General features: G+C 46.3%; 1 protein-coding gene across 1 annotated transcript in view; it reads right to left on the minus strand.

The window, feature by feature from the left end:
- PPFIBP2 (PPFIA binding protein 2) overlaps window positions 1-19,054 on the minus strand; it is a 144,150-nt gene that overhangs the window by 41,891 nt on the left and 83,205 nt on the right. Inside the window, exons 5-6 of the mRNA XM_032427115.1 lie at window positions 16,956-17,069; window positions 4,653-4,784 (exon numbers count right to left, since the gene is read on the minus strand). Coding sequence (XP_032283006.1) covers window positions 4,653-4,784; window positions 16,956-17,069 — 246 coding nt within the window. The remainder of the gene's footprint in view (window positions 1-4,652; window positions 4,785-16,955; window positions 17,070-19,054) is intronic.

Raw genomic sequence — 19,054 nt, forward strand, 5'->3', positions numbered from 1 at the left:
CTTCATGCTCAGTTTAATACTGGGCTGGCATTTACACACCACTGATGGGTACATAACCTCTATGCTCCACAGGACAACGTGGAAATATCTGTCAAAATCTCAGGTGCACAGCGGCGTTCTTTGTAATTACAAACACTTGGAAACCATTCACATGTCCATAAAAAGAAGATAGGTCAAACAAATTAGGGTACAGTCAGATAATGAAATAATATGCAGATATAAATATAAATACATTTTTTAAAAAATGTACTTGGTATGAAATAAACTCCCAAAGTGCTAAATTAGAAGGTCTAGGGGTGCCTGGGTGGCTCAGCTGATTAAGCATCTGCCTTCGGCTCAGGTCATGATCTCAGGGTCCTGGGATCGAGCCCCACATTGGGCTCCTTGCTCAGCGGGGAGTCTGCTTCTTCCTCTCCCTGCTGCTTCCCCTGCTTGTGCTCTCTGTCTGTCAAATAAATAAATAAAATCTTAAAAAATAATAAATAAATTAGGAGGTCTAGAGTAGTGTGCATGTGTACAAAAAATGAGGGAGAGAATGTGTGTGTGTGTGTGTGTGTGTATCTCTCCACATAAATTTGCTTGTCCGTGCTTAACTCTGGGAGGATACAAACAAACTGATCTCAGTGGTTCCTGACGGTGGGCTTGGGGGGCCTGGAAGGGGACTTTTTGCTGCATATACCTTTATGAACCCTTAATTTTTGAATCATTGGAGTGTATTCCCCATGCTAATAAAAATCAGTAAATAAAACAAAATAAATAAAATAAAAACCGTAAGATTTTCTTTCTCAGGTCAGCTCTTGCTGGAGCAAATACCACCTTCTCAGCCCCTGCTCTGTGCTCCAAGTCCATCCCTCTGGTTGCCCCAGCTCAGAAATCAGAATCCCTCCCTTCCGAGGTGCTAACCACAGGAAGGAAGAAGGATGACACCACCACCCGTGCTGTAAGACATTCTGTTTTCTGCCAGAAATCCGAAAGACTCTTCCTGGTTCTCTTCTTCATACTTGCGTATACCTCTGATTAACTGGGCTGACTCTGCTTTCCAGGACCTGCTGGATCCCTGCTCCCTTCTTTACAGGATGCTCTGGTACTGCATGCAGCCCTCTTGGATCCCACCACAGAGGGATCAAGCTGCAGTACCCCTGCATCTCCAGTGCTAAGGGAAACCAGACTCCCTTCTCGAAGGGAGATGCCTCCCGAAGGCCGTGCCTGTGATACGGTGTGCCATCCAGAGGTTTCCCTTTGCCTCCAGCTCTTTTATGTTCCATCCTCCTAATTCTGGTATTTACTTTCCATGGCAGCATTCCTCTGCAGTCCTGCTTCTCAGGAGTAAACCTAATTAATCCAAGCCTGGGTCTCCTGAAATGACCCAGAACCACTGCAAAAGGCTCACAAGGAAAGGTAAACAAAAAACCCAGTTTTCACCCACATCTCATTGACAGACTCCTAAGCAATGCTGCCAGGATGGTCTCGATTTGGCAAGAAACCTGCACCTCGAAGTCCTCAGGTTTCTAGACAACCATCTAGAATCACTTCCGTAACTTTCTACAGGTAGGATACAAGCTTAGGGGGGAATCAGAGTCAGAAAAAAGCAGCCTGCACTGCTCTTGTTAACAGCATCCTTTTTTAATTTTCATGAAACATAAAACAGAATTTGAGGATAAAGCCTGAACTACATAGAGGAAATTTCAGATCCAGCTATCCCAGAAAACAAACAAAACAAAGAGAAAGACCCTGCCTTTCCAAACCACAAGCCATGAGGCCTTGGGCTAAGTATACTCACTGGAAAAAACCCAGGAGCAGTGCAGGCTGGGAAGCAGCATTCCCCTTATTCATGTAAGTGCAGCCTCTGGTGATCTTAGCTAAGTGCCCCCCTCGAACATGTGCACGCACATGACAACGGGGCGGTGGTAGCAGCACCCCCGGGGTTTTAAGCCTCTGAGCACACCAGCAAAGATTATGTTCAGTTCTAAGAAGGAGAACTGCGTTTCAGGTCATGTGGCTCTTCACGGAGTATCACAGGTTGAACAGCCTAAAAAAATTTCTCCACATAGAAACCTAATGTTTGTACTAGCAACTGGGAAGGGCTGTTATCTGGCAGGACTGAGGCCAGCGGCTCAGAGCCCATGTTGTCTCAGGCATGAATAGCCTAATGGAACAAAAACAAAAAATTCAGATTGAAACATAATCCCTCAGACAAGAAAAAATAAAGCAAAGAGCAAAATGACTGCTTGCTTTCGTTATACTTGGCCCAGAAGTGGGAGCTCTCCCTCCATCCTGTCTTCTCCAGAAAGGAACTCAGCTGTCCCAGGTTGGTAAGGACTCACACCCACCCACATGCTCCCTACAGTTCAGAATCAGGCATGTGGACCCAAAGTGGCCCAATGAGAGGCAATCCTGGGGCTTCTGCTGGACCTTTGAGAAAGAGACTCTCTCTCTGCAGGGGTTGCCCAGCTGGTGGGACCTAGAGCTGCTGGGGGCCATCTGTGTCACCACACGGGGAGACTTCCTGAGAATAAGGCTAAAGCAGAACCAAGACATACGCTAAGGCCGATTTTAATGACATCGTGAGGTCACCTGGAAACCCTAGACGTGTCAAGTTGTGTGACCTAATAACCTCCCACCTTTAGTCATTTTTTAAAAATTTAAGTGGTTTTGGGGCGCCTGGGTGGCTCAGTTGGTTAGGCGACTGCCTTCGGCTCGGGTCGTTCCTGGAGTCCCGGGATCGAGTCCCACATCAGGCTCCCTGCTCAGCGGGGGGGTCTGCTTCTCCCTCTGACCCTCTTCCCTCTCATGCTCTTTGTCTCTCATTCTCTCTCTCTCAAATAAACAAATAAAATCTTAAAAAAAAAAAAAATTTAAGTGGTTTTGAGTTATCTCTACCACTTTAAGACTTCTCAGAGTTTACTGAATTCTGCTTCCAGAACCTCAACATATGTTCACATGTAATCACACAGCTTGAAACGGTGGTAAAAACAAAACAAAACAAAACAACAGTAACAAAACAAAACAACAACAAAAAACCCCTCTAAACCTGGAGAAAATTCAGTTTCCTTCTTTCCTTTCCTTGAATTTAAGAAGCAAAGTCTATTCAACTAACACTTCACCCAGATAAGCTTTCAGTCTGCGTGACCTTTGCAGTTTTTCAATGTATCTTAATCTACACTTCCATCTGCAGGATGCTTAAGGACACAAAATATAAGTAATTGATAAAAGCTAGCTGTTACTATGTGTCCAGCACTATGCTAAGGACTACACACACATGATCTTATTCCCTCCTCAGAACCAGCCAGGAAATCCCAAGCTTACTCCCTCCATTTTACAGAGGAAGAAGCAGAGGCTACATTACTTGCCTAAGACCTCAAAGCTAATGAGTAGCTCAGCTTGCATTACAGCTGGAAGAGCTGATTGGAGGGCCTGCACTCTTAATCACTAGAAGACACAGTCTTCAGTTTAATGGAGAGTTCCTTTGGCAACACTACTTACCAATGAACAGCTTCTCAAAAGCAATGCATGGAATTGCCCACAAGTGTCTCTATCACCAGTTTTTACCCAATAAACACAGAAACAGGGCAGGTTTCAGTGCACATTAAAGGTGGTGCTTAATAGAAAGGAACAAGATCCATTTTTAGATTTTGGAGATTCCTAAATCAGTGTGTGGTGTCTCTCTGTCTGTGTGTGTGTGTGTGTGTGTGTGTGCATGTACGTGTGTGTGTGTGTGTGTGTGTGTGTGTGTATGAAGATAAACCAAGTACCTACATTATGCCAGATACTATGATAGGGACTTAACTTTTGTGATTTGATTTGGGCTTCACACAGTTACCCATTGTACAGATAAAGAAACTGAAGTTCAGAGAAATTAAGCAGCTAGGTTGTTGAATGAAGTTCAAAGACCTATTAAGCAGTTAGGTCAGTAATTGAACCAAGGTCCTTCTAAACCTAAAGCCTATCTTCTTTCCACATCTTATATCACCAGGTGCAAATATGGGGACTTATAGGTAGAAGTACATGGAAGGTGGTTATCTAAGGTTACAACAGGATATTCTCTTCAACAAAAGCAGCTCTGAGCCTAGAATTTATCCAAAATATTTATCCCAAAAAGGAGTCTGGCATGCTCTGGCCAATGGGATATGGAGCCTGAAACAAAAACAGGAAAAATGCAGGAAAACATTACATGGGCTCCCTCCTATGACCTATCAGGAGAAAAGAAACACATAATCTAAGAGTCCCATCTGGGTCCGTGAAATACACTCCTTTTATATGGGGACAGTGCCCTACTGGGCAGCAGACTTCATTCCAGTACATGGTCATTACCTTGGCTCTCACAGAGGACAACTTGGGTCCCTTCACATCTTGTCTGATCCTTCCCCCCCCACTGCTTCCCTTTCCATCCTTGTCAGCAGCTTGAGGGAGGATAAAGCCTTAGAGCCAAAATGGGGTGGTTTGGGCATTGCTGAAATTTGCAGCCACAGCAAAACCTGATAACTTGGTATTAACAGATCATTGTGTCTCTAGTGCACAGATGCTTCTGGCGCCCAGTGGCTGCCAGGCTTGGGGTTGACCAGATGGCCTGAGTCCACATTAGGCTAGCTTCCCTTGCTCTGAGTTTAGAACACTATGGATCCCCCCCCCAGAATTTGGTGTATCACACTCACCTCTGCTTTTCTCTGCTTCTCCTCTTGCTCTCTCTGCTCCTTTTCCATGCCAACTAGCTTGAGCTTCAGCTCAGAAACTTCAGTCATCAGGTCGAGCTTCTGGGTCTCAAGAGATGTGCGGCTTAGCAGCTCCTGCAAGCAAAACCAGATCTCAAAATCACAGTCTCCATGGCAACAAGGGCAACTGAAGCTCCATCCAGAGTGCAGAAGGCAATCTCTATGTTGTATGTTGGACAACAGAGTTGAGACTCCTGCATGTGAGCCACGGGTCTAATAGGGATGGACCCGGGCTGCTCCTGAGTTACTCAGGGAGAGCACGGCCCCTGCTGCTACCCACTGTGCTCTGAGAAATGATGTGAACTATAGCTCTCAAAAACACGTTTGCCTCTAGAAACCATTATTTCCAAGTACAGAAAATGGACAGTTTTGCTCAAAGAACTAAATTTCTCCATCTTTATTTTGAAGGCAAACCAGCAGGTCCTCTCAACCAAAACAAACAAAAAAATCAAGCTTACATTTAACAATATATTTTTCAAAACCAAGGATTCCAAATCACCTCCTGGGCTCACAGCCCACATCTTCAACAAATCTCATTGTAAGGTTTCACTACAATGAGCCTTGGAGGGAGCTAGAGCATAAAGCAGATATTCAATGAGTATTTATTAAATGATTAGAATCTTATCTATGTGATATGGATTTTTCCTAGCCTATTTGATATGAAGCTTTCTGAGCCACTAAGGGATTAAGTAAGAAAATTGTTCTTTCCTTACTGTAAGGCTGGACTAGGGGAGGTTATAAGTCCTACCATCACTGGAACAGCAGTAGACAACAACCCGCCATTAATACATACACTTAATAAGCATAAATAAGACAAAAAACAAAGGTGATAGACAAAATACCTACTGGAAACTACTCGGGATTATGAAGGACCTCAAAAACCACGAGCATTCCCCAAAGTCCAGGGCCAACACTTCTCCACTGGCAAAAGGCGATGGTCCATGAGCTCCCAAATCTGGGCACATGGTAGACACTGGATAGGCAGCTCCCAGCAAAGAGACTATAATATGGAGATTCGGAGACTAACCAGCCAAATGAGCAGCCGGAAAAGATACACTATCCTGTCATAGGATGAATATTCTATATTCTCTTGGGCAACCCAACCCTAGTACCAGAATGGTGATCAACAGCTATGATTGCGCATATTCTGAACTGTCCTCAGACCATAAACCAAACCACACAGGACAGGGATTTTAACTGGGAATACAGAATTTCCTAGGCTAAGGGTCTCAGGGTCTCAGAAAGCCAAGGTACAAACTATCTATCTGCTAATCTGAGGGGACGAGTATCTAGAAGTTCAGCAAAATGAGCTCACTGAGCACTGGGCAGTTCCTGTTTCAGCTCGACTTGAAGCCAGCATATAGGGCAGAGGCAGCAGCACTCAATGGGTGAACTGCAGCCTACTGGGTCACAAGGAGTCTGCCAGATAAATGTGTGTAATGGTGGACGGGGGAGGAGAGAAGACACATAGATTCAGTGAGTGTCTCTGTGCCAGACCCCGCCGGGTACTTTGCATACATGCTCTCAATAAACCTTCCTAGTGATTTGACAGTAAATAGTATCCTAATTTAATAGATGAGCAACCAGGCCCAGAGACCGGCCTGTCTTGGCCAAAGACATATGCCACTCAACAACAGCAGAGTCAGTTTTCAAACCAAAGTCTGCTTGACTCCAAAACTCGTTTCTGTCTAATGTATCACATTGTTTCACAAAGGAAGAAGTCCAAGAATTTTAAGGGAAATAACAAAATACATGCTGAAAAAAGCCCATCAACAAATATTCACTGAGTCAAGTAAATTGCCACTCAAATTGTCAAGATTTTTTTTAAAGATTTTATTTATTTACTGACAGAGAAAGCACGAGTGGCGTGAGGGGCAGAGGGAAAAGCAGGCTCCCCGATGAGCAGGGAGCCTGATGTGGGGCTTGATCCTGCGACTCCGGGATCATATCCTGAGCCAAAGGCAGACGCTTCACCGACTGAGCCACCCAGGCGCCCCTCAAATTGCCAAGATTTTGTTGAGCATACACTTTTTACCAGGGCCTGGTGCTAAGGCTATCTTAAGATGCAATCCTCCCTGACACCACCTACTCACTCCCACCTCCTCCCTCCTTACCCCCTTCCCCTCTACCTCCACCACCTCATTCTGTGTTTCTCTCTCCATCCTTTCATATACCTGCTTTCTTCCAAAAATGATTTGAGGCAGTTTGAAAAATGGACAACTTGAGTTAAAATGTAAAACAATAAAATTAAAGCAGGTAGGAAAAGAAATTAATGCCAGAGCCACAGTTGGTATAAAACGCCTACCCTAAAGTTCTGTGACTGCTAGAGGTAGACCATACTGTGTACATGAGCTTTCCAGCCACCAATGTGAAGAGAAAGAGGAGTAATTCTACAAATCAAGGTCCATGAGACAATTGCTTTGGATCACTGACACTGAGAAAATATTCTTCCATGAGACTTTAATCATTTACTCCACAAATATGTTTTTAAATATCTACCAGATGTCAAGGCCTAGGGATATGACCATTAAAAACACAGCCCACTGAGTGCTTGAGTATCCTAAGATGCAGTGTGTCTACTAACTAGCGTTCATGACACTGCGTTGGTGGGATTAAAAAAAAGCCTTGGAATGTACCTCTCTTGAAAACTAAGAATCTACTCTCTTTCCACCCTTGCCAAAATCCCTCTAGCTGTTTTAATTGGTCACAGCAATGTTCCAGCTGACGAGGACAATGTTCTAATTGGTCGTACTAAAGTTCCAATAACCTTTCCAACTGGTCATGCCAGGGTTCCAACTGGTCACACTAACATTCCACGTGGGCATTCCAGTTCCTAGTGATTATATTCCAGCTATTCTATCTATTAGCATATGCCTCCACCTTTCATTATCATCACCCCTCATCCTGTTCATCAGTAAGTACTGTCCTACTCCCAGAATTCAACGTCAGCTTTGGACAAGCTCATCCCAGTCCAGCTCCTCCTCCCATCTCCAGGCCCACATGGCCTCCAGCCACCAGTATGTGCTATATCCTCTATCATATGTGTCCTAAGAGGGTTCAACTACCCCACATTTTCAAACGTTCCTTCTCCTTCCAGAATAAACTAAATCCTGACTTTGACATCCTATGCCCTATCCTTCCCAGTCATCTCAGGCGGAGTCCACTCTGCTCTGACAATCCAACTTACTGGACAACTTTCTGTTTCTAGACCACTACTGGCCTTACTGACCATCTATGTCTGCCCTACTTTTCTAAGGCAGCGCCGTTCAGTTACAGCAACTTCTCCCAGACATCCAGAACCCAAGACAGTCTCCCGTTTTCCTCAGGGCTTTTGTTTTTTTAATCAAGTTTCTCTACCTAGTTTGGGCACATTCCATTTCCTCAGTAACTTCGACATCCTTGCTCCTTCCTTGTTAGGCTTCCATATCCACTCTGGCTTCACCTTGCTTGACCACAATGCCAATGGGCTTTGCTTCCACTTTGCCTCAGCTTCTCAGAGGGATGGTCACAACTTGGCCCTTACCTTTGTCCAGAATGCATTCTCTCCACTTCTAAAATCTTCAGCTCTGAAGTGGTCTCCTTTGGCCACAGTCCTCTGACCTTTAAACTTTCCCAGTTAGTGACTTAAATAATCTTTAATTTCTTCCTCTCTGGCCACTAGTTTGTCAACTTCCCTTAAGTAATATTTGCCTCCTTCTCCATTCCATACCTTGAGGTCATTTCAACTGTATCACATCTGCACCAGAAAATTCCTCATCCAGCTCATCCCTGCCCCCAGACCTGAAGTGCATTTGCTTTTTCAGAGCCCAGTCCATGCCAAACCTCAAAGTCTTTTGTCTATGTTTCTAGTCCCCATGGCCTGAACACTGCTGCTAAATGACACTTAATGATGCCAACTGGTTTCCATACAAATTTATGCTATCTAATTATAGCTGATCATCTCCAATCGCCTGGCACCCTTGCATTCATCTCTGGTTGGTTCCGTTTAGAGATTGTTCCAAATCTTTCCCATTCTCCTCCAGCCATAAATCCCACCGTTTCTCCCTCTTCTCCTCAAATAACCTCTCCTGTTTAGTGAAAAGATCTTTAAAAATAATCTGATCATTCGTTGAATTTATATCCTTTCTATTTCAAAGTTTTCCAGAATCATCTCTCAATCAAATCTCTTAAATCCATGTCTTAGAGCAAGCAAGCCCACATCTCATGTTGGCTTCTTTCACCTTTAAGAACCACTCTGAAGCCCAGTAAGTTTCCAAGTTGCACATAAAAAAACATATGTTCAAGGACACAATGATTCTAGAGTTTGCCCTGCAACTGCCCCATCTGACCCACCTTCCTGTTGCTGACTATCTCTCGTTCTCTAGACTTCATGCCATCCCCGCACAGCTTGATGTCCAGGCTTTTAAGTTACCTCCCCGGTCAGTCATTAGTGTTTGGCTGTGATCTCCGAGTTCTGATCAGGTTTCTCCCACCGAAGGACGCCTACTCACCTGGTCCTAGGCTCTCCCTCACCTCTGTCCTGCCTGTGAGAAGTTCCCACCCGGTCTGTGCTACACTAGGGTAGGACTATTAATCATCCACTCTGACAGGCATTTAATCTCTTTCACCATCAGCTCCCGTTCCTCAGGCTATAAACATGATCAAATTTCTGACATTCGAAAGAACTTTCCCTCTTGACCTTGCCTTCCCCTGAAGTAACCACCATCAACTCTCTTCTGCTCTCCCTAGGCAAATCCATGCTCTCTGTGCACTGTTGGTATGAATGCGCTCTCTCTTCATCCCCTCCCTCACCCCTTCACAGCCAAGCTCTAAAAGAATAATCTACCCTTGCTGCCTCTTCTTCCTCACTTTCCCTGTCACTTCTCCACAAGACGTCTGCATGCCTGCAACCCAGCTTCTGCCTTCACCAGGGAGGGCACAGAAACAGTTCTGGTTCTGGGGACCAATGTCCAAACTTTCAGATGCAACCTGTACTTCTCAGCTTTCAACCATTTACCCTTCACCCACTTATCAGTCTAAGATACTACTTTCCACCTCATCCTTTCGGTTTTCCTGATCTTTCTTTTTCTCTTCCATCTCCTTTGCTAGCTGCTTTTACTCAGTCTGTGCCTTAGGAGAAAGGTTGTTGGACCCCTAGTTCTCATCCTGAAGACTGGGGTTATCTCTAGATCCAGCCTTTTTGTCTGGAGCACCAAGACCAGGCTTGGTCCCTGCTCGGATCTGCAGGGTGGATCCGCCTGGGAATCTCTTGGAATCATGCAGCTACCATAATGTGGGGAGAGGTGAAATGTGGGGAGGCAGGGCGCTGGAGATAAGGGGGACAGGTTTCAAAAGCTGCATTAGCTTCTGCTCTCCCAATTGTTTTAAGGTTGCCTATGGAGAGAGTGCAAAGGAAAAGGAGGGGGTGGCATGTGAGGCAGGTGATTTTTGTTACTATGAAGCATCATAAAACTAGGTCATGAAACTTTGTATCTCAGAGAGAGCCACCGTTTCCTTTTTCCAAAGCTCAGTTTGAGACTGGAGCTGATAAAAAGAAGTGGCCTTTCAATTTATTCTCTCCTTCAAGGGCCACATCTTGAAGCAATTACTTCCATCTTTAAGTGTGGAACATGACCCAGGGAGTTACTGACCAATGACAGAGGACTGGAGCCAGACTGGCAATCTGAAACCAGAATGAAAGATCGGGCCATGGAAAGACATGAAAGGAAAAATCCGTCCCTTTGCCCTTTGAAGTTAAGAGGCCTAGGCCATGCCAGAAAGCTGCTTTCGTAACACTGCAGAGAGGTGCCTGTAGTCAACCTAGGTTCGAGTCCAGACTCAGTCCCCACTAATGAAACCATCTCTCCGAACCTCAGGCCCCTTATCCTGTGAATGGAGGGTAAAGCACCCACTTCACACGGTGGTACAGAGATTCGACATCAAAGATAAAACTTGAGGAAAGCAGTTATTTCTGCCTCAGAAATCTCCCAGCAGGCACGTTTAGGGAATACCTGGCAAATCCCTCTTTTCTCCACTCGTGACTCAAGTGCCTTACCTCCTGAGACAGATTTGTGCTCTCACAGGACCATGTACAGAGCTGTTTAATATTCTTTGTGAGACAGAAATACCTCCTTAAAGGTGCTCTTGGGAAATTTATCAGCCAAGTGCTGACGACACTTGGGAGTTCACGTGCCTGGACCCACTGTCCTTCACTCAACTCAAGGGCCCCAAATCCCCACGCTCAATGTCTTAACACTGGTGATTTGTGAGATGGTTCTGTTTTAACGAAACTGAAATAACCATACTCCAGCTCTCAGATGTGGGCAATGCAGAGCCCATATTGTCATCCCTCTTCTCCATACATAAGAACACAGGTTTGACGACTTTCCCAGATCAACAGCAAGAGGTGAATCTACAGAAAGTCATGTCCACTGACTCCAAATCCCCAGAATTTGTCTCTCCACACCTCACCTAAAAGGCAGCCAAAACAATGAGGTTGCCTAACACCTGGGGCTCCAGGTCAGGTGGGAGGACTGAAATCGAGGCTGGTGTCCTTCAACATTACCCCAAAGCAGGGGTGTGTCCTCACAAGGAGGTTTGCATCCTTTCTTCCTCCCCAGGTGGCTCCCCTAGCCTGTCTTCTTTTTGACACTGATCATGTTTTCTGCTCTTGACATTGATTACGTCTGTAAATGTCCAGTCTCTGGAAGGTGCTCCATTTCACTGCCAGCTTTGTGTAAAGTCTATTAACCACTAAGTAGCATCAGCTTCTTCCTTGAAGTCACCATCCTCTGGAGAAAGGTCAGAGGCTGAGGATCGTGCTGTGCAGGACTCTAATGGACTCTAGAGGCCACTTTAGAAAAAGCCACCAGGGACCTCAGTGCATCAACAGGAGAACCCGCCCTGTGACACAGATTTTGTTGCCAATCTGAGCTAGTTACAAGGAGGCCGCTGCTCCATGTCTGGGTTCCTGGGGTGCTAATTCTGGAGAGCCCAGAGTGCAGCCCTCAGAGATGCTGATAGGCAATGCCTTGCCCTGCTTAGGAAACAGAAGGCGAAGGTCAACCCCTAGGCCCAGACTACCCAGACCTGGGAGAACGAATCCAGGCTGCGGCCTCTCGAGGACCCATTTATAGATTTCCTGGAAAATGACTCTTTCTAATGGAGAAGTTTCCTTGGGAAACCCACACCTGTTCAGTGAGCCTGAAACCATACCTGAGTAGGTGCTTCCAGAGGCAGTCCCCAGAGATGCTCACAGCTGCCCCCTTCCCACACTGAATCTTGCAGAGGGCTGCAGACAAAGACTTTGCCCTCAAATGGGTCCATCATCTATGTGCTGCTCATGTGGACTAGCCCGTGCTGATTTTATTTGGTCCTGGTTTGCCTGTCTAACCCCAAGGTCTTCATGCTCCCTTGTTCTGGAGACCAGATGGATTAATGCGTAGAAACAGATGGGAACTGAGAGATCAGCATTCAGCAGGGGCAGGTGGAGGGTGTGTGGTTCATGAGTTGGAGGAGGCGCTAGCTCCCTCCTGTCTTGGGTTCCTGGAGGGAGGCGGACAGAACAGCTGTGGGGAGAACGTGGCTCTGTGGGGTTGCTGGAGCCTATGTAAGTAAGCACAGGGCTGGGGCTATGCTGGTTGGGTTTGGGTTTCCTTAAGTCCTACAAGTGCTCGAGCAGCCAGTGGAGGGGGCGGGGTCTAGAGCAGGGGTTGCAGACTAGAGGTCTGTGGGCCAGGCTTGGCCTGCAGGTGTGTGTGGTGTGGTTCGCACAGTGTTTTGTTTTTTTTTTTTCCATTTAAATTAGTTACCAGTATTTTTTTTTTTTTTTTAAAGATTTTATTTATTTATTTGAGAGAGAGAGAGCACAAGAGCGGGGAGAGGGAGAAGCAGACTCTCTGCTGAGCAGGAAGCCCGATGCGGGACTCGATCCCGGGACTCCAGGATCATGACCTGAGCCGAAGGCAGTTGCTTAACCAACTGAGCCACCCAGGCGCCCTAGTTACCAGTATTTTTAAAATAGAAAGACTCATCTTTAAATCTGGATTTCCAGCTTCTTGTGAAAAATGAGAATGTGTAACAGCACTGGGCCTAGGTGGGCAGTCAGCTGAAGGCCTCCTGCACACAGGGCTGCTCCGTGCGCGTGCGTGGGAGCAGTGCTCCCAGGAACAGAGTCCCCAAGGGCGTCAGTGTCAGCAGGCAGTAGTCAGAAGGCCTCACACTGACCGGACCGAGAAAGGACCTCGTGCAGAGCTCCTCGGGCCTTGCAGCAAGAGGCCAGGCGTGGCTCAGGGCAGGGATCGTCTCTGAGGGCTGGCAAAAGGAGGCAACTGTTTGCCTCTCTTCTCCGCCTCAGGGCTGGGAGTGCTCCGTCTTCCTATCACCAGAAGCCAGTAGCCCTGCAGTCCAGGATCTCGCGGGCAGACACGCAAGTCCCTGCCTGCCCCCAGGACACACGCTAACATGGCCCCAGCAGTCCATGGCACCGCCTCAGCACTGTGGAACAAGAGTCGGGGCCTTTTCAAACAGCATCAAGCACATCTTAGGAAAGGGCCAGCATGTGCAGCAGAAATGTTCAACTGGGGATTTGGAGCGGGGAACTCAAACTTATCTCCAGCTCAGGTACCACCAAGCCCAGCAGACACGAGTGGGAGCTGAGGCTCAAGTGGGTCCTATGATCTGAACCCAGAACATGCCAAAAGTGAGTATTCCACACTCCCTTCATTTTATCCTTGAAAGATGGGAGAACCCAGGGAAAGTGAGGAGCATAAAAAAACTTGGTTTGGGGCGTCTGGGTAGCTCAGTTGGCTGTGTCCAACTCTTGATTTCAGCTCAGGTCATGATCTCAGGGTCCTGAGATTGAGCCCCGTGTAAGTAAGGCTCTGCACTGGGTGTGAAGCCTGCCTGAGATTCTCTCTCCCTCTCCCTCTGCCTACGCCCCACTGTACTCTTGCACCTGCTCTCTCTCCCCAAATAAATAAGTAAAATCTTTAAAAAATATATAACTTGAGGGATCCTGGGTGGTTCAGTCGGTTAAGCGTCTGCCTTCAGCTCAGGTCATGATCCCAGGGTCCTGGGATCGAGCCCCACGTCGGGCTCCCTGCTCAGTGGGGAATCTGCTTCTCCCTCTCCCTCTGCCCCTCCCCCCTGCTTGTGCGCTCTCTTGCTCTCTCTCTCTCTCTCTCAAGTAAATAAATAAAATCTTTAAAAAAATAGTAACTTGGTTAAGTTCAGGAAGATACCTTTAAACCTCAGAGGTGACAAATAAGACCCACCACACTCCAAATTCTACCAAGCCACGACATCTACCTCTGTGGCACACGGAAACCCCATGCCTGGAACCTCACCCATAACACAAAAAAAGATTTAGAATAAACAAGAAATAAAAGGTATCTGAGCTTAAGACTTTCAAAAGTCTAAAATCCAGTCTTTGGGCTAATGCTTAGAAGGACAAGACAGCCTGCCCAGTGGTGCTGGGAACCAACATCGGAATCCCTGGCACCGAGACGCGGACAAGGGGGCAGAACCTGGAGGAGCCGCCAAGACAGGCGGTGAGGTAGTGCAGGCACCACGTGCAGCCTGCTCTGACCCCGATTACGTGGTTACCCAGCAGGCACTGCCTTCCTGAAACATCAACCTCCTGACATCTTCCTGACACGTTTCCCTTCCGCATTCAAATCTTCTTGGTCTCTGTCTGGGGTTTTGTAACACTCTATCGCCTTCCTCGCTCATCCTCGCCTCAAAGCCACACCTTGTGCAGCCCTGGAAATACAATCTAGTGGGCTCTCCTATCACTCTTTGTGAAAATATTTTCCCACCATTCGAGATCTTTCCATCAGGCTATTTTCTTTCCTGGTCTTCAAAAGAAAGATTCTGCTTGAAAAAATAAACTCAGCTCAACCTGTACTGTGACTCAGATTTTCAGGGAATACGATGAGCAAGAGAAATGCATGCAATTTAAATAGAAAAATCAAATGGAGTCAAGAATGTGGTAACTTATTAATCAGAGATGAAAAGAAAGCAAACTAAAGAGCAAGCAGCTTCTGAGCTGTTAGAACTAGTTTTTTTTTGTTTTTGTTTTTTAAGACATCTGCATAGAAATACTGACTTTAAAAAGAAGTTCTTGGGGCTCCTGGGTGGCTCAGTCTTTAAGCGTCTGCCTTCGGCTCAGGTCATGATCCCAGGGTCCCGGATCGAACCCCACATCAGGCTCCCTGCTCAGCGGAGAGCCTGCTTCTCCCTCTCCCACTCCCCCTGCTTGTGTTCCCTCTCTCGCTGTGTCTCTCTCTCTGTCAAATAAATAAATAAAATCTTAAAGAAAAAAAGTTCTTCAAATGCACTGAAAACTAAGAAATACCTGGGAACCAAAACATTTATCCTAAAACCAAAGGTCAAACTCAAAGCCCGTGTTCATTACCATTCTACCAAGAAACAATCTGAATGCTGATCATGACAACAAAAAATGTTAGGGCTTTGGGAGAAAGACTATAAGCAGTGATCTGACTGAACCATTCCTGTTAAAGGACTGTCATTTTTTAAATAATTAGTGAGAGCCTCCTACATGCCAAGCACTACAGCAGAGGTTACAAAGCAAAAACCAGGACTGCAGTTTGTGTCTATTTCCCAAAATAAGTGAAAATGCAAGAATGATTCAAGGATATTAGATTGATCATCTTGATTTCACAAAATTCCTAATTAGCTTCTCAACAGATTCTGAAAAGACTGAATAAAAATCAACACCGATGTGGAGAAAGGGGAGCCCTCCTACCCTGTTGGTGGGAATGTAAGCTGCTGCAGCCACTCCGGAAAAGTGTGGAGGTGCCTCAAGATGTTAAGAATAGAGCTACCCTATGACCCAGCAATTGCACTACTAGGTATTTACCCCAAAGATACAGACGTAGTGAAAAGAAGGGCCATATGCACCCCAATGTTCATAACAGCAATGGCCACATAGCCAAACTGTGGAAGGAGCTGAGATGGCCTTCAACAGGTGAATGGATAAAGAAGATGTGGTCCATATATACAATGGAATATTACTCAGCCATCAGAAAGGATGAATACTCAACTTTTACATCAACATGGATGGGACTGGAGGAGATTATGCTAAGTGAAATAAGTCAAGCAGAGAAAGAATTATCATATGCTTTCACTCATATGTGGAACATAAGCAATAGCACGGAGGACCATAGGGGAAGGGAGGGAAATCTCAAGGGGGAGAAATCAGAGAGGGAGACAAACCATGAGAGACTATGGACCCCGGGAAACAAACTGAGGGTTTCAGAGGGGAGGAGGTAACAGGGTGATGGGTATTGAGGAGAGCACATGCTGTGATGAGCACTGGGTGTTATACGTAACTAATGAATCACTGAACACTACATCAAAAACTAATTATGTACTATTCAGTGGCTAACTGAACATAAATAAATAAAAAATTAAACACCCTTTCCTAAAAACTGCAGCTCATCATTTACAATAGGGTAAAACTGTTCAAGAGTAGAAGAATGATTATCATACTTTGCACTGAAAAAAAAAAGCCTCTAGGTGATAGTAAAGAAAACTATACAGCAAGATTTAAAAATGGAAAGAACTCCACTCTAATGGGAAGCATAACAAAATCAGAGGACTAAATTTTATCTGCGGTGTGAACAGAGCTTTGTAAATTATATGCATACCTGATGACAACGAGGACCAAAAGGAAACAAGGCATTGAAGACATTTATTTGAATGGTATGAGAGCAGCTAAATTTTTCATTTCGACAACCATTAAATTACATTAAGATATTCTTTAGGAATTAAGTTCTATCAAAGAAGACTACACAGAGTGGAGGGCAAGAATGAATGGGAAAGAGGCACGAAAGAAGCTAACTGACTTTCTAAAACCCCAGATGCCACCGGCTGTGAAGCTGTGGCTCGAGAAGAGAAGGGTGACCTTGCCGAGCGGAGCGCCCCTGAACCTGAACCCGGGAGAGAGTGCCACCTGGGAATGCGTCTAACCTGCCCAACAGGTTATTCCTCTCAGGCCAGTCCTTCCGGCCCTCTCCTCCCTGCAACTCTCAGTTCGGGGGGGGGGGGGGGGTTTCACCTGCTGTATAAACACCACACACACGGAGCGGCCCAGCCCACCACCAGGCAGGATGGGGAAGTAAGCAGTGAGCGCGGTGACCTGGACACAGAAAGTGACTTTAACACATGAGCTGCTTTCGACCCCGAGGGCCGTCGGGCGCGCGCACACGTGCGCCACCACCCCCCACCCCCCACCCCCCTTACCTGTTGAAGCATCTCTTCGGCGGCATTGAGTTTCACCTGGTGTCCTTCCAGACACACTTCCAGGTCCCGAATCTTCTCTCCCTGGGCTTCCACTTGGTCTGTGAGGACACTCACCTGTCCCAAGAAATAAAGCAATGGTGGAGGCGCAGAGACGGCTCACTTGGAGCCGTGAAACCACGCTGCAGATCCTTACGTAAAGATGGCTTTCCTTTCTGGCAGGTGGCGGGGGCGGGGCGGGGGTGGGGGGTGGGGGGTGGGAAGCGAGGGTCCCGGATGCAGAAAACTCCAGCTGCTGTCTTACCTCGGCCCTGCCTGCCTGACGTTGCCGCGTTTCCCTGCTCTTGCCGCATTGGAGGGAGAACCCGCAGCGGGCACGAGCGCTGCCTCGGGCTGGGTCCTGCTCCCGAGTCCTCTCACAGGGCTCACGCACAGTCTGGCCCTCCAGGCGTATCTCGGCTGGCCTGCCAGGGCTCCTGCCACCTCACCTCGTGTGCGAGAGCAATCCCAACTCCTCGGGAGACTAACCAATGACCTTACCTCTCTCACTGGGGTGTGATGACTGCTCACCTATCAGGCGAGGCTTCTGAAGCAATTAAGGAATGTGGGACGTAAAGGGCATGTGTTGGCACTGACGAAACTTGGCTCCGGGAAGGTGTTTGTGCCTCACAGGCCAAAACATGACTCTAAGTCATAACACACACCAGCCACCCGCACATGCAGTGACAGGAAAGCCCTCTACCTAAAAAAATCACGGAGAGATCTGTCGGAATTAATAAAAATCCATTTATAGCAAGTCATTTAAGTTATGCCCTTAATACATGCTGAGAGGATTTTCATAGCCTGCTCTCGTAGCAAACTGCCCGCCGGATCCTCCTTTTTATTAAAAAGGCGCCTCAGAACAGGGAGATGAAGAAAGAGAATGGGTGGCCTCTCCAAATAGAGAAATCAATGACTGGCAAATTGAGATCCTTTAGACACTATGGGTTCTTAACCAATGGTGGAGTCGTGGCCATTTACATATAGATTATCTTAAGTGATTTCTCAGTGTAAAGGAATGATAGCTGGAGCATGAAGGAGTTAGTGTGAATTCACTTCTGAGCGTTTAAATAGACTATCAATCATAAAGCTCCCTTTACAGAGGAAAAAGTCTAAATTAATACTGCTACTTTCAGCTTTTCATTTTTATATTTCCACATGATTAAAGAATGACTGGAACATATTCCTGGAGTTGGTACGTAGTGTGCTAATATTCCACTTACAGTCCCCAAAACAGGCGCCTTCTGTCAATTAGGCCCATCTCAAACACAAACCTTTGTGGTGGTGTTTTCAATCCTCGTGATCCAACATTACCAGCAGTCCTGGCCTTTTATAGCTACCAACCCTACCTTCAAAAGGGTAGGATTCTAGGGGGTGGCCTTTCAAAGCTCCCTGGGTTCCAGAGTTTCTGTTTGGGAAGGATGTGTGATGGTTAATCTGATTATGAGGATTAACACATATCGTCTGCACCACGCCTCAGAGTCATGCGCGGGAGGTACCCAGAGGAATAATCTGCGGTCTCTTGCACTCCATAGCCTGTCGCTCGGCTGTGCACAAGACTCAGGATACACAGGGCTACGGCATCCTTACAAACTTGAATACTCACTAGAAGGACCATGGAGAGGCCCAGAATATTGGGACAAATGTATAAAGATCCTAGAATGTGACCTTTATTCAATAAAAACAAATATTTTTTGAGTCCCTACTACATGCTAGGCATAATTTTAGGCATTGGAGGGAATATAGAAGTGGTAAAAAAGGAGGAGGTGAAAAGCCTTACCTTAAAAAATACATTCCCATGAAGACAGAAAAGATTTTGGTTTAAGTATTCATGCTACCGAAGCGAGCACAGAAGATTTGGGATTTATTTTTTAACTTACTCTGAAAACAAAGTATTTTGTCATGTGTGATTTGCCTTGCTCCTCTACAAGTAGACCCAGGAAAACATTCTGGGCCAAGTGCTTCAATTAATTCAGTCTGGCTGAGCTGCCTTGTAAGTTAAGGAAGAGGCTCTACCAGGTGAGGGCTAACTAGCTCGATGGGGCCACCACAAATCACAGTGA

The sequence above is a fragment of the Phoca vitulina genome, unplaced genomic scaffold (assembly GCF_004348235.1).
Source record: "Phoca vitulina isolate PV1807 unplaced genomic scaffold, GSC_HSeal_1.0 scaffold36, whole genome shotgun sequence".
Taxonomy (NCBI): domain Eukaryota; kingdom Metazoa; phylum Chordata; class Mammalia; order Carnivora; family Phocidae; genus Phoca; species Phoca vitulina.